This window comes from Sciurus vulgaris (assembly GCF_902686455.1).
Source record: "Sciurus vulgaris genome assembly, chromosome: 11".
Lineage (NCBI taxonomy): Eukaryota > Metazoa > Chordata > Mammalia > Rodentia > Sciuridae > Sciurus > Sciurus vulgaris.
In genome coordinates this window covers 65,809,445-65,826,100 of record NC_136472.1, presented here as the reverse complement: position 1 = coordinate 65,826,100, position 16,656 = coordinate 65,809,445, and the positions used below count along the sequence as shown (strand labels likewise).

At 37.4% G+C, this 16,656-nt stretch overlaps 1 protein-coding gene across 3 annotated transcripts in view; it reads right to left on the bottom strand.

Annotated features, from left to right (window-relative positions):
* LOC306640958 (interferon-induced very large GTPase 1-like) overlaps nt 1-16,656 on the bottom strand; it is a 53,913-nt gene that overhangs the window by 13,641 nt on the left and 23,616 nt on the right. The window contains exon 1 of one of the 3 annotated variants that reach the window (XM_079105699.1): nt 13,021-13,294. The exons of 1 other annotated variant lie outside the window; for it this stretch is intronic. Coding sequence is in view for 1 of the 2 variants with exons in the window: in XM_079105701.1 (XP_078961827.1) it covers nt 8,656-8,744 (89 nt within the window). In the remaining variant the exon portion in view is untranslated. Of the gene's footprint in view, nt 1-8,655; nt 10,293-13,020; nt 13,295-16,656 lie in introns of those variants that run through there. One more of the 3 variants, XM_079105701.1, reaches the window with a different exon arrangement.

The window sequence follows — 16,656 nt, the reverse complement described above, 5'->3', positions numbered from 1 at the left end:
TTCTTTAGCCAAAATATAGCTCCTGACAGTCAACACCCATTTTTGTTTTACATGAAAGACCGACAATGGACATTTATGTTGTTACCACAGAAATATCCCCATAACCACACTGTTTGTCATGATAAGGTAATGAACCTGGTCCTGACTTTCACTGATAAAAGTTTACATAAGGATAGTCTAAATTTTGTTTTTGTATGCACTGAAGCTGCTCCCATGCTTTTGACTCTTTTGCAAAGGAGAGGGTGGGCCATGAAACCCAATAAAATGCAGGTCCCTGGTTTATGGATGAAATGATTGTGTGCTTTCTGGTTGGGTAAGAGGAAGATCATATGCAGGGCATAATGGATACAGTTCTGGCACTTTCACCTCCCAACACACTGGGACTGCCATAAAGAAGGCAGATGTTCTTGTCGAATGCCAAAATTGTCTTTCCTGCTTTCAGCACCACCCACGATGATTGAATTTCACCGAGGGGACTATCAAATGAGTTGATGTCACTCTTCAGAAACGGCAGATAAACTACATCAGCCCTCTGCCATTGTTAGATGGGGAGAAACATGCCGTGATTTCTGTGGACAGTCATGGAGTTCATGCAAGTCTTTCCCATTAAAAGGGCTGACTGAAGGTCATCTGCTGAGAGGCTTGTCTGTGCGTGCACCATGTGTGGCACAGCACAGGTAATTGAAACAGCTCAAGAACTCATTTCACAGAGCATGGCACACATCGGTGGGCTCAAGTCCAGGACACATTATTGATTTTCCACCTGTTGTAAAATGTAACAGAAGCTTAATTGGAAGAATGTCCTGCTCAAAGAAGCCTTAAAGACTGCAAATAACTATGCAAGAATGGACAGCTTGTCTGCCTGAGGTTTTGAATACGTTAAATGAGAAATCCCTGCATTGCCAGCCTGTGACTATTTTTATGTTAATTTGCTTATGACCACCAGTGATGCCTTTATAGATAAAGGACACATCCACTGAACATTTTCTTAAACTGGCATTGGGCACAAGTAACAACTTTCTGTTGTCTGCACCTCAATAGCACAGCAAAAACCAGAAGAATAAGTTGGCCATGCAATGTACAAGTAAGTCCTGGTCTGGCTGTTTGCCCTACTGATCCTGTAAGGGGAGAGAAACTTTCAAATTTACAAATAAGCTTACTAAGAGGGGAACATGGCCCTCACAGGTACTGATGGTATTACTCCCAGGTGTCATCACACAAGGAACACCATGTATCAGTTTATGGCATTTATATATTCCAGAGTTGTCTTTTTCTTCTATACATCTGAAGTACAAGCACATAGATTGGTCTTCTACATTGCTCAGGCAAGCCAACCATGCAGGTTAACTTTACCAACAGAAGATTATACAGTGGTATCCAGTGGTCTGTATACTGCCTCATAGAGCCGATTTCCCATTATTCAGGCCTAATAAACATTTTTCAAACCCACCATAGGTTAGGAACAAATAACCTCCTGCTGGACTGGGTAACAGGAATTATACATCATCCCACAAAACTATTGGATCTGCTCAAAGTTCCCTGTAACTACAGAATAGGACTTCCCAGTGTAGCTCAACCTGACAATGAGGTGGAATGGACTTGCTTTCTTAATTATTTTACCATGCTTGCTGACAGGTTCTTCTTCTTTGTACTGCTCTGTAAAATATGGATATAATGTGTCTCCAGAGTTCTGTACCAAAGGCCTGGTAGAAGACGTGGGGTGGTGTAAGATTGCCAGGGACACTAAGGGGCTTCTGAAGCACTGAAGGAGTGATGTGTTGGGGCAAACACTAGTAAGTTTCTAGAACAGCTTGTTATTCCAGGGAGTGAGATCATTTGAACTCTGAACCATGCAATAATAAAGGGAAGGGAGAGGGGAACTGACCACTTCCCCTGTCTCTTAGGTAGGGATCGAAACAGAATGATCTTGGTTGCAAAGAAAAAGAATGTATTCACAAAACATCTGAAGAAATCCATCTCTGCACTGGGAGCACAACCTATCTTATATATTCCTCCTGCTTGTAGGCACAGCATGGTCTTCCATTTTGTCCTGGTCTGCCACTGCCAAGGAGCACATGGGTAACAAAATGCCTTCATCACCTCCATTGAGTCCTCCACGTTCTGTCTTTGGGATCAGTAAACAGATGCTGGGGTATTGGTAGTCTTAGGGTTGAATACTGAAAATGCACTCCAGTTTAATACAACTGCTTTTTTTTTTATTGTTATCTTGACAATTGACTTAATAGATTAAATGTCTGTTGGTTTCAAAAAATTTACCTAGTAAGACAGGGAACTCCATTTCAGAAGTTCAGAACTCTCATTCCTGGGTTGTAAGAAACTTGGGGAAGTTTGTTCAGAAGGTGAATATAAGGGACTGGTCACACTCACATCTTGAGCTATATCCTCTACCTGTTGGTGTTTGGGGCCTTCTGAGTCACATAAGAAGGAATGTCCAGATCATTGGTGAAATGGTGGACAGGAATATCTCCAAATAGCACATTTTATTGATCCCAAACATTTCTTATGTCTAATTCTTGCTTTTAAAAGAAACAATTTTTTAAAAAATGGAAAAACTCACCTATGATAACTTTATTTTGAGCACATAATTATTCTCTCGTGAAATCATTTTAAGTCTGTGTGCTTAAATGATATAGTTTTACTTTGTCTCACTAAAAGCTTTTGATTTTTTCTGAGGATTCTTTCTCTCTCTCTCTGAAGCAAACTTTTAATTCAAAGGTTGCTGGCCTGAATCCTTGAGAGATAAATATTCTACCTGGCCTCAACTGAGAATGCAAATTTAAGATTTACAGATTGTTAAAAGCTGTATCTTATATTATTTTTGTATTTAAAACTGCTGACTAGTCAATCTAAGCTATTTTTTCTGACTGCCTATTATGTTTATTGCTCACATGTTTTTCAATTACATGGTACCAAATTAGCTTATGGATAAACAAGCACATAACTTAAAACAGTTGTTAGCCCCAGTCAACTTCTCAACATGACTTTTGTAAATGCATGACAAAGAAATTAATTTGAATACATTTTTGTGGTCCATTAATCAACTGGGATAGTATTCATCTCTACATATTTAAGATACAATGTTTAATGCTTTCTATGTCTACGGGCAGTTTAACAATTACAGTTAAAATGAGTTTGTGAGACTGACACCAGAGACCACCCCCAACCCCACCCCCACATTCCCTCTATAAACGGGAACAAGATAGGGATGCCCTCTTTCACCACTTCTATTCAACATCATCTTTGAAACACCAGCCAGAGCAATAGAAAGACCAAATTAAAGGGATACAAATAGGAAAAGAAGAACTCAAGCTGTCACTATTTGCTGACGACATGATTCTGTGTTTAGAGGATCCAAGAAACTCCACAAGAAAACTTCTAGAAGTAATAAATGAATTCAGCAAAGTAGAGGATATAAAATCAATACACATAAATCTAATACATTTCTCTTCATAAGTGATGAATCCTTTGAAAGAGAAATTAGGAAAATCATTCCATTCACAATAGCCTCAAAAAAATAAAATACTTGGAAATTAATCTAACAAAAGAGGTGAAAGACCTCTACAATGAAAACTACAGAACACTAAAGAAAGAAATTAACAAAAACCTTAGATGATGGAAAGATGTCCCATGTTCTTGGATAGACAGAATTAATATTGTCAAAATGGCCATACTACCAAAAGCACCGGTATGAATCTATATCATGCACAACCATAGAATGAAAAGTTGTACCCCATTTGTGTAGAATACAAAATACAGTCTGTAGAAATAAAAAAATAATTAAAAAAATAAAAGATGAAACTAAATTAAAAAAATGAGTTTTGTGGTGCTATTATGGGCAAGGTATTTCCCTGCCATCCTAAAATGTCTCTCAAACCTGTTAAATAATCTTGCACTACGTTTGATGTTCATAGTCTAGTTTGCTTCAATTAAATGTAGAATCTTTTCAACAAAATAAATGGACTGTCTTTTAAACAAAATGTAGATCTATTTTCTAATATGTCATCATATTGTTTGGTTTGCTATTGTTTCAGGATTTGTAATTTTTTACTTTTTATTCATTATTTTACTTGTACATGACAGTATAATCCATTTTGATTTAATTATACAAGCATGCAATATAACTTATACTAGTTAGGACCCCATTCTCATAGAAGTGCAGGATGGTGGCATTGACCATGATGTTTTCATGTATGTTCTTAGGAAAATTATGTCAGATTCATTCCATTCTCTTTCCTTGTCCTATCCCCCATTCTTCGTTTTATGCTCCATTGTCTTATCAACTGAATTTCTATGAAGAATGGCTTTATAACATTTGCCAGTAAGTGGATGGATCTGGAGAGTAACATGTGAAGTGAAATTAGCCAGTACCAAAAAGCCCAAGGTTGAATGATTTCTCTGAAAATGTGGAAGCTAACCCAGGATATATAATATTTTAAATGTTAATTACTTGAAAGCATAAGATATTGCTTTGATGTTTTGATTAATGCATACATTCTAGAGGAACTTAAAGCAAATTTTTTATTGCATTTTATAGTCTAGTTCTAATAGTTCAGCTTGATTCATTGGCTCTTAGCAAAATTTACAAAGAAGATGACTTAAGAATAAAGATTTTATTTTATTTACATGTTTTTATTTTTTTGCTCCAATTAGTTGTACATGACAGTAGAATTCATTTATATATTTTGATAAATCATACATAAATGGAGTGCAAGCTCTCATTTTTCTGATTATTTCTATTGTAGGATCACATATCATGTATGATATGTGGAAGCTAAGGTTTTATTTTTTATCAAGATTATTTCCTTTGTTTTCTGGTGATTTTGTTAGGTGATTGCTTAAAAATTAAGTACTGTAAGACCTAGGAATTATTCAAATATTTATTTGTTCTAAAGACTTTTTGGTTTATATCTGGTTAAAGAACTACTATTTGTGAGGTGATATGACTCATTAATACAAATATTCTGAAGCTTTTAAATATCTGATGATCTGGACAGAATGCTGTATATCATTACATTTGTCTTATATTGTAGGGGCAACTGACTTGTTTTATTAAGTTGCTTAGGTCTCTATGTAGTAAGAGTATATTTTGTTTGTAGTCATTGTAGATAATCAAAGTCATATAGTTAGCAAGGATACTCTTGTTTTATTCATTATCCATCTCAAGGTGAATCAAGGTTGTAGAATGAGTAATAAGAGATGCATAAAACTGACTATTTTGAAGGGTTTGTCTCAGTTCTGTCTGCATTTTAATTTGGTTTTAAAACACATTTAAGTATATATGTTTATCTGCTTAATTAGTGAAATAATATTAATTCTTGTAGTTTGAATTTAAAAACTTTTACAGTTCTATAAAATGTGCCTATATCTAAAGATGTTATGAATATAATGCCCAACAGTGCCCAGATGTTGATTAACTTTAATTTGTAAGAGAACCCTCCCGAACAGGCACTCTGGTGCAGATCTGACAGGACTACTCTTACAAATAAGTTGGTGTTGTTTGATTGAATAAAGAATATAGAACTAAAGAGATTGCTTATTAGTTCAAATGTACTATACAGACTGGATTGATTTGTTCATTAATGTTTTGCTTTTTTCGGACCTAAGAGCTAATCTTTAAAAAATCTCTCTATTGCTTAAACTTGGCTAATAATGGATTTTCTGTTACTGACTCATATCCTGCCTGTCACTTTCCCTCTAATATAGGACCACTCAGACCAAAGAGTAGGCCAAAGCTCCCATAGCATTGTAGGAAGATGCTGAGAAAATTATCAGCAATGTCTTCAGAAGAAATCTTTCAGAGAGAGGGGATGGGATCATATGGAGTCACTCGTCAAACCCCACCAGAAATAAACAGATGAACAGTAGCAGTAAAAAGAAAAAAATCCTTTTCATCAATAAGAAATCCACATTTCCACTACCATTAGCTCTTCTGGGAATGACCCTTCAGTCTGTCTTAGCATATTGTCATTATGCTATTTGATATGCACTCAAGTATCCCTCTGATAAAATCTTCTTGCCTACTTAAGTAGGCCTATAAGGCAAAAATGTCAACATAAATATTCTAACTAGCTAATATTGTTCTTTTGTTGTGAAAAATGATTTTTTTTAAATCTACCACAGCCCATGTATGTTGGAATGATCTAAAACCCATCACTGTAAAATTTTGAGTCACAAAGTAGTGGCCAGATGCCCAGACCTGGACACTAACTAAGTTGTACAAAAATACTTAAAACATGGTTTAAAAGACTTTACCAAATATTGTCTATTTCACCCTATTTTTGGCCCTGAAAGTTATCCTCTCCTCTTATTCTGTTCTGTACATCTTTAACTCTCCAGTTCCATTCATAAGTAAATACTAAAATCCAGAATACTATAAATGATTGTTACTCAGGTATATGAATAGCTAGACTTGTGACCAGGTGATGACCAATTCCTATTAAGATCAGGTAGGAGACATTTTCACCACCCCGATTTTCTCCTCAAGGACATCCAACAAGTTCAATCTGAAATGGTTATAGAAAATGGATCTTTACCTGTAAGTATTCCTTGAAAACGAGAAGTAAAATAAGTAAAGAGGAATTTATTATCTCATCTTGCTCTTATACTACCTGGATGGCATAGCTGATTTTTTTTATCCAACCTTAGTCTTACTTATCTTTGAGGGACAGGATACCTGAAGACTGGGTGTTTCTTTTCATGTCGGCACTGGATAAAACAGTGTATCTAAGATGGATACCAGAATGGCCACAAGACAACTTCTAACTTCATTGTAATAAAGTACATAAATACCCTCAAATATTCCTGCATTAGCTTATCCTTCCCCCTCATTTCTTTTACCCTGTATTTGTAACCTCCTGACCCCACAAGGGGTGAGAACTTGGTTTGCATGTTTATTTTCCACTTTTTTTTTTCTTCTACACTAATCAATGAGGGCTTGGACTTGTTATTGTTCTACAATTCCAAAAGGGAGAAAAGAAACCCAGACTTGGGGCTCAAAATAGGTAACAATAGTGGGAGGGCTGTCTGAGTCTTTGGGAGCCCAACATCCACCCAAATCACCCAGAAGGTGTCACATGGAGTCAAAGGAGGCTATTCAAAAGTTTCATGATTTAGTGTTATTCAGCCTGTTGAATAATACAGTCCAACAGAACTTTCTGGTGACCTGTTATTCATTTATTCTTTACTGTTGTTCCAGTTTTTACATGGGGGGAAGGGGGAGTGGGTTAAAACCAAGTTTGTTTTACCACTATGCTAAATCTCCCATCCTTTTATTTATTTTTTATTTTTAATTTTGAGACAAGATGTTAGAAAGTTTCTGAGTGCCTCAGTAATTGCTAAAGCTGGCCTTAATTGCAATATTCCTAACTCAGGCTCCTGAGTCACTGGGAGTATTGGAATAGACCACCATACCAGGCTGCTGTTCATTTTGGAATGGGAATGTCTCTCCGCTTGCCCTGTTCCATCATTCCTTTTTTTTTTTTAAAAGTACATGGCTTGTTTGATTTCACAGGCTCACATTTGAGTGAAAGTTGCCTCAGGATATATTTTGCTTTGAGTTTTCCATAGACACTAAGGTAAGACTTTGGGACACTGGACATTTAAGTTAAGAATTTGAAATGAATGTATTTTATATGTGAGATGGGCATGAATTTCAAGAGGCTGGTGGTGGAACATTATGGTTTGGATATTGGGTCTTCTTTAGAACTCATGTTGAAATTCAACTACTTTTTTTGGTCACAGTATTAATGTTGAACTTTTGGGAGATGATAGGACCAAAAGGGTGGTGCCCTCATGGGTGCCATTAACAACATTATCAAAGACTGAATAAGTCCTTGTTTGCATCCTTTTCTTCTGTTTCCAGCTGCAAGATTGCCCCAGCAAGAAATTGCTTTTCAGAGGCTAGCAACTTGAACCTGAAATTTGCTGCCTCCAGAACTCTAAGCCAATAAATTTCTGTTCATTTTAAATTATCCAACCCCAAGTATTCTATATAACAATGCTTTTGCCTTGAAAACATTATGCTAAGGGAAAGGAACCCTAAAGAAAATGTGAAATATTGTGTCATACTTTTATAAGAAATATTCAAAATACATAAATCCACAGAGACTGAAGGCAGATTGGTGGTTGCCAAGATCTAGGGGAGTTGGGAATGGGGAGCCATTGCTAAATGGGGTTGTCTTTTGAGATGATAAAATTAGTTTGAAACTTGGTAAAGATTCTTTTTCTATAACATTGTGAATGTACTAAATGCTAGTGGACTGCATGATTTAAAATGGTTAATTTGGATTATGTGAAATTAACCATAATAACAAAAGAAATCATGTACATTTCCAATTAAATAAGGTGATTAAAACCAAAAAAACTTAAAGTAGAACTGAAACACTGATCAGTCTAAAATTATCACATTATATTGTACTATTTTTTTATGCTCTGGAGTCACATTGCCCATCCTATATGTCAGAGGACATACTACATAATGATGTGTTACTATTCATCTCTTCCCAACTTTCAGTTGGAATAGGTAACTTTCAGTTGGCCACAGAAGAAGTATTCACGTGATGAAAATGGGAAAAATTTTATAAACAGTAATTATGGATTGGGAATATAACTCAGTAGAGTACTTACCTAGCCTACATGAGGCCCTGGGTTTGGTCCCCTGCAATAACAAAATTCCAAACACGGAGTTTTCTTTTTCTGAAAGTTAAACATTTACTACACACCATTGATTGGAACCCTTCACGGTCTTGTCTGCTTCTCTTAGACACTGACCTGTGATCCCAGGAATAGAGACTATGTCTTATTCAAGCTATCAGTTTTGAGGACAAAAAACAGTTTTTGGCAAAGACTGAGGCATATTCCAAGAATCAAAGAATGTGTTCTGCAAACTTTTCTGTCTCCAGACTTCTATGGTTTCTTTCCCTGTTTTCCGGTTGAAAATTCCTTAGGAAGTTTTCTAGCTATATTCTGAATAAACTAAGAGACTCTGTCTACACTTTCTTTTTTTTTTTTTAAATGAGAGAAGAACAAGAACCCATGGTCCAGGTAGCCATCCCCAGCTTGGATTAAGCAATGTTTGGAACTCTGGAGCAGAGAGGAAATGTCAGGTGGCAGCTGTGATGATTGCTCTCTTCCTTACAGAGGTTCTCTCAGATTTTTCTTAAAGTTAATCATCAGCTGTGGAGGAATATTTCTTACTATAGAATCAGTTGACCCCTACTAAAAGCCAGCTTTCTTTCTGAGATACATAGAAAATATTTCATGGACACTTATTTCATTATCATTATGAAAAAAATCTGTTCAAGTTTTGTTCTTCACTTTTTCCTAGTAAACTATATACATTCATAAAGCCTTTTTGTTTCATGCAGCATAATAAAATCACAGTGTTGTGTAAAAAATGTAAGTCTTAAAGAAAAATCTGTAGACATGGATTCTTTGATAGATGAAAATTTCCCCTTTCCTTTATAATTATAGAGGAAATTTGTTTGATTAGAAATGTTAAGAATAGCAACAATGAATATTATTCTTATTCCTACAATCTAATCTGTGAATATTTATAAGTATTAACTTTTCTGGTCTCTGTTAACATAAATTGTAAGGCAAGAAATTCTGCAATATTGAAAAAAGATAGTAGGCATAAAGTTGCTAATCCTTCATTTCAAAACCATGACTTCATTGCTGGATCAATGTCAGGGACAAGAACTGAGTTTTCCGTAACAGGTAGGTTATGACAATCTTTTGCTAAAACCTCAAAAATATTAAAACCATCAGAGTAATTGGTACACAAACAACTCTTCCAAGAGAATTTGGCACAATGCTATCAATTAAGCCAGAGGTTCTGAAGGAAGCTTTAGGACACCATCCTTTATAAGACCAGAACAAAACAGGGATGCCCTCTTTCACCACTTCTATTCAACATCATCCTTGAAAACACTAGCAAGAGCAATTAGACAGATCAAAGAAATTAAAGGAATATAAATAGGAAGAGAAGAATTTAAGCTGTCACTATTTGCTGACAACATGATTTTGTATTAGAGGACCCAAGAAACTCCACGAGAAAACTTCTAGAACTAATAAATGAATTCAGCAAAGTAGCAGGACATAAAATCAATACACATAAATCTAATACATTTCTCTTCATAAGTGATGAATCCTCTGAAAGAGAAATTAGGAAAACCACTCCATTCACAATAGCCTCAAAAAAAAAAATACTTGGAAATCAATCTAACAAAAGAGGTGAAAGACCTCTTCAATGAAAACTACAGAACACTAAAAAAAGAAATTAGCAAAACCTTAGAAGATGGAAAGATCTCCCATGTTCTTGGATAGGCAGAATTAATATTGTCAAATGGTCATACTACAAAGGCACTGAACAGATTCAATGCAATTCCAATTAAAACCCCAACCATTCCTCATAGAAATAGAGAAAGCAATCATGAAATCCATCTGAAAAGAGACCTTGAATAGCCAAAGCAATCCTGAATAGGAAGAGTGAAGCAGGAGGTAACACAATACCAGACCGGTAAACTATACTATAGAGCAATAGTAACAAAAACTGCATGATATTGGCACCAAAATAGACAGGCAGACCAATGGTACAGAATAGAAGACACAGAGAAACCCACATAAATACAGTCACTTCATACTAGCAAAGGAGCCAAAAACATATAATGGAGAAAAGATAGCCTGTTCAACAAATGGTGCTGGGAAAACTGGAAATTCATATGCAGTAAAATGAAATTAAACCCCTATCTCTCACCCTGCACAAAACTCAACTCAAAATGGATCAAGGACTTAGGAATTAGACCAGAGGCCCTGCACCAAATAGAAGAAAGAGTAAATCTGAATCTTCATCATGTAGGCTTAGGACCAGACTTTCTTAACAAGACTCCCAAAGCGCAAGAAATTAAAGTAAGAATCAATAAATGGGATGAATTCAAACTAAAATTTTTTTCTCAGCAAAGAATACAATTAATAATTTGAAGAGAGAGCCTACAGAGTGGGAGAAAATATTTTCCATGCGCACTTTAGATAGACCACTAATCTCCAAACTTTATAAAGAACTTTCCAAAGTTTACACTAAAAATACAAAGAACCCAATCAATAAATGAAGCAAGGAACTGGACACTTTACAGAAGAAGATATATAGGTGATCAACAAATATATGAAAAAGTGTTCAACATCTCTAATAATTAGAGAAATGCAAATTAAAAGCAATCTAAGATTTCATCTTACTCTAATTAGAATGGTTATTATCAAGAACACAAACAATAATAGATGTTGGCATGGATGTGGGTAAAAAGGCACATGTTTACATTGTTGGTGGAATTGCTAATTGGTGCAGACACTCTGAAAAGCAGTGTGGAGAATTCTCAGAAGACTTGGAATAATTTGGATAACTTTAGACCCAGTTATCCCACTCCTCGGTTTATACCCAAAGGACCTAAAATTAGCATACTACAGTAACACAGCCACATCAATGTTTATAGCAGCTCAATTCACAATAGCTAGATTGTGGAACCAAATTAGATACCCTTCAACAGATGAATGGATAAAGAAACTGTTGTATATATACACAATGGAATAGTACTCAGCCATAAAGAATAATAATATTATGGCATTTAAAGACAATTGGATGGAATGGAGAATATCATGCTACATGAAATAAGCTGATCCCAAAAATCCAAAGGCCAAATGTTTTCCCTGATATGTGGATGATGATATATAATGGGGGTGGGGGTAAGAGAAGATTGGAGGAAATTTAGATTATGTAGAGGGAAATGAGAGGGGGGGAAGGGGGGTTATGAAAGATGGTAGAATGAGACTGGCATCATTACCCTATGTATATGTATGATTACATGAATGGTGTGAATCTATATTGTGTATAACCATAGAAATGAAAAGATGCACTCCATTTGTGTACCTTGAATCAAAATGCAGTCTGTAAAAATAAAAATTTAAATAAAAAATTTGCACAAGGCCAATACATAGGAGAGTTTATCTGAAAATCACCTATGGATGTGGCTTGTGACTCATGAGGTGTGGCTCAAATGAAATGGATCAGAAGCGCTTGAGAATATCAGTGTAACTTTCTGAGAAGAGTCTCAACATAGATGAGAATGGTGGGAACACCTGGTTAAGGGAATAATTCTGTAAATTATTCTGCAGTGCTGACCTGGACACATGCTTTCTTTGCCAAAGAGCAATCTGCCTGAAGCATTGCCAGGCCTGAGTGGACAGAATATGTCATATCTGTCCGCAAACTGAGGCAGGGGGTGAAGGCCAGGCAGTCAGCGTAGGTAATGAATGATGGGGTCCAGAGGGGATGAGGACTGGTTATTACACAGAGGACAATGGGTCATTGACCTCTGCAAGCATGCCCTGGGCACTCTGGATGGCTAACGTGTAACCCCCACTTCCCTGCTCCGAGGCACATACATGGAAAAGAAAGAGAAATAAGGATTAAAAGGCTCTATAAAGAATAAGATGCACCCCTTCCTGCATAATCAGCTCTGGTGCCTCTTCTCCTAGAAGTCTGTCTCTACCATTCTCTTAAATAAAACTTGCTTTCTACACTTGCCTGGGTGTTTCTTGGGTTTTTAATCTTCAAAACCAGGGAACAAGGACCTGTTTCTGATCAGCAAGACCCATGTCATTAGTACAGCACAAAGCCTGTCAGCTTGATCTGAAAGGCACCCCGAGTACAAAATGAAAGGAGGCTGTCATATCCCCTCACCCCCATCCCCAAATTCTACTGGCAGGAAGCAAGCTGATAAAACTGCCTGCTAGTAACCATTCACTACTCTTCATGGAAAAGGAGGGATGACTCAGAGGGCAGAAGCAAGAGCCCAGGGAGCAGACGCAGAAGCCATTATTGCCCTTGAATCTGGAAACCTAATCAAAGAACTCCAACTGCAGTTTCCCATCTGGATTTTAGAATTTGACATGGTCTGTTGTTATATGTCTTTGACTACCCCGTTTCTCAACTTCTTTTCCACCTACTTGTCTCCTTAAGGTCACAGGCCTGTCTTCAGGTTGCTCCAGAGAAAAGTGCGCCACCGAGAGCAGGTTCCTGGCCCACGCGTGGGAGGCAGAGGATTCACAGCTGCAGTCGCTTTTAATCTCTCTAGTGAGAGAAAAGACTGCACTTAACCTCAGAGCAGGGCACCTCCCAGTTCTCCTTCCTGTTGTGGGAGGCTCTCTCATGCTCAGGTTTATTTCTTTAGTTCCAGTCAAAGAAAATGGAATATATGGATGTTCAAGCAATGTGTGATGACTGAATGAGGAAATGACCTGATTTCCACATGTGTCTTTAGGGATAATGATGGCTATTCCAGTGAACTGACATGAGGAACACGGAGGGTAGAAGGCCGCTGACCCAGTGTCTTATCAGTGAGACTGATTTTCTCCCTTTGAGTGGGAGCACAGGCATTTTCTAATGAGCTAGCATTTTAGTATTTGGTCAAAGTTGGAGCCCGGGATCCAACAGTTGCTAGTGAGGAAGATCAAACTATGTCACTCCAAACTTATTTCTGTGGTATACTTTTAAGTTGGCTATTCAGAGAGACTGCCAACCTGTGAGACAAAGGAAGGCTCTGGAAGGCTTCTCTTTTGTTAAAAGAAATGTCTATCTACCTGCACTAGTAAAGTGCACAGTGCATGCAGGTAGAGGCTTTTCTATGTGATATCCCCTTCCTACCTAGGAAACAGCTTTTCTCAGGAAGAAGAGATTGAGATCATTTGCCCAAAGAGAGGTTACCCCAGCTGGCTGGGGAAACTTCACCTCTATGAAAAAGTGCCTGTGTCACCCTCCCTCCCAGAAGTCTGGCTGCTGTTCCCCAGTTTAGCTCTGCATAAAGTTCATCCATCTCGCCCTCTTGGAGTCTCATACTTGGGTATGAATGCATTAATTAATTATTAATGCACGCTTAAGCACATTAAAAATTTGTAGGCATGCCTTCCCTCATGATACTGTGAATTCATTTTGGTGGTTAAACTTATTAAAACCTTTGGAGGAAAAAGAGTAAATTTAAAGCTACCTGTATGTAAAAGAAGAGCAACCTAAATAATGAGAAGCAGCTAAATGGCGGATGAATTTTCTAGTGGCAGCACTATTATCTACCTCATAAGGACAAAGGAGATGACACAGGTTACTCTCACCTGGTGCTTGACCTGAAGTACGTGTTCAAATATGAATTCTTTTCTCCCCAGCACAGAATTGACTTTGAAGATCAAATGTATCCAAAGAGGAGGTATTAGGGGGATCTCTCCAGCTACATTCTGAGAGTTTAATTCTAATATCTAAGACTTGCCCTGTAACTACCAGCAAGTTAGAGTTTTTGGGTCCTGGGAAATGTCACTCCTTGAAGATGGCTTATTTTGGCAGGATGAGCAATTTGATACAAAGGGCGCTCTCTCTGGAATATTTTTTTTATCTGCATTAAGATCAGGCTGCAAAAGGGAGAATTGCCTTTTATTACCACCCTTAGTTCCCATAATCACTCTCAAATAGAGGACTGAGAAATAAAACTACATTTGCATGAACTTCCCTTAAATGATTCTGTCCCTTGGGTTCATTCAAAATGCAGAGAGACTGTCCTGGAGATTACTTTCTCCACAAAGAATAATTTATAAGTCCTCAGAAACTTTCTATCTGTCCCAACCTCTCCCTCCCTCATAGAAAAGGGAATATATAAGTTTGTACATAATGTTAAACTGGTGGTTAATCATACTTCTGTGATTGTCCCTCATGCTGGGGCTTCCCATTTTGCATGAAAATAAATTCATATGTCTTTTTTCCTGTTTAATCTTTGTCTGTTTCTTTCCAGTGGTCTTTGAGAGGTCAGAGGGGAATTTTCCCATTGCCCCTACACAGCTCTTGGGGGGATTTTCTTGATCTCTTGTGCTGAGGCTTGTACTGGTGCCTATGTTCTCTGTTTCTATGCTAGGAGTCCACAGGTGATTGTCCATGTCTGATTCCCTGAAAGTTCTTCACAGTGAGATTACACTGTGCATGGTAGAATTTCAGTAAGTTTCTCAATTGAAGAAGCTGGTAAAGCCCTCCAATCCACTGTTTGACTGTGTCTTGTAAGGCGGGTCCACCCCCAATGCTGAAAACACTTTCAGTTTCATTTACAGGTCTCATCTCAGTTCTCGGAAATGCTTATTTAAAAATAAATGTGAGTTTTGACACATTTGTGTTTCAGCTGTTTTCTCTAGGTGTTCCTGTGCCTTATTTTCTCTTATTACTTTTTTCTTTTTTCCTTCCTGTCAATTGCCTAATTTAACTTCCACTTGAAAAATTCTGATGTTTTATGAAGGAAAGAGAATATGCCAAACTTTTCCAGGGTAGCTTCAGAGAGTCCTATGACCCAGCATCACCCAGGGTAGGACTAGGGTGAGGTAAGAGAAGCATCTAGGGGCGACAAGGGAAACAGAGTATTTGCCCAATTTTGCACTCCAAGTGCCTCACTATCCTCACCCTATTTCCAGCCCTCGCCTGACTCTGACTGACAGCTTTGTGGATTGGACCAGTCCACTTCCAGTCCATTGGTTAAAGAGTAAAGGGCAGCTAAGAGTGCTGGTTCTTTCTTGCCTGGAATTTACCCCTAGTCTTTTCCTTAAAGCAGGCTCAAAGGTTGTGAAGAGGTTATTTATAAGCCGCTCTGTTAACCACTTGAAATCCAGTGAGCAATACTTGACAACAAAGAAAAAGGGAGAAGAGGAAGAAAAATCAGACAACCCAGAGAAAGTCAGGGAGGCATCAGTTCCTGCCTTCTGTGGGCTTCTCTCCCCACCTCTCAAGGCAGGGCCAGCTGAGTCAGTAGGCTCTACTTACCAGAGGAAGTATAGAGAAAAAGTATCCTCCTTGCTCTGGATATTTGGAATATTTTCTATTTCAGATGTCTAATAAAATGCATATCCTGCTCACTTTAGAAAGACTGAATTTCTGAGCAAATTATCAAGTGGTGTCTTCTTAGCAGATAGGGCTTCCTCTTACACACTGCAGGCCCCAGTGAAGGGAGTGTTTCAACATCTTTGAGCTACTTTCAAGTTCCTGAAAAACAACTTAGGCAACTGGTAACATTTTGACCTACATGTCAGAGAGGTGTTATCTAGAGAGAGGCTAGTGAGAATATATTGTTTTGCTCTGTGACCTTGAAAAATCGGTAACATTTTATCAATTGGTCAATTAAGAAAATCAAGTGAAATTAGAGGGTTTATTCAGGTTTCCTGTCAGTTGTGTTGATCAAATTAGATGATTCCAGTTGCAAATAAGAATTAGGGACTCAAAATGGAGTTGAAGAATATCATGCTAAGTGAAATAAGCCAAACCCAAAAAAACCAAAGGCTGAATGTTTTCTCATATGCGGATGCTAATTCACAATAAGTGGGGTGGGGCTAGGGAAGAAGAGAGTTTAGATTAGGTAGAGGAAGTGAAGGGGTATGGGGGAGGAAAGATAGTAGAGTGAACAGACATTAACTCATGTACATATATGACTGCATGAACAATGTGATCTTACAATATGTCCAATCAGAAAAATGAGAAATTGCACTCCATATGTGATTTATCAAAGTGTATGAATGCGTTCTCCTGTCATGTACAACTAATTAGAATGAATAAAATTTTTTAAAAAT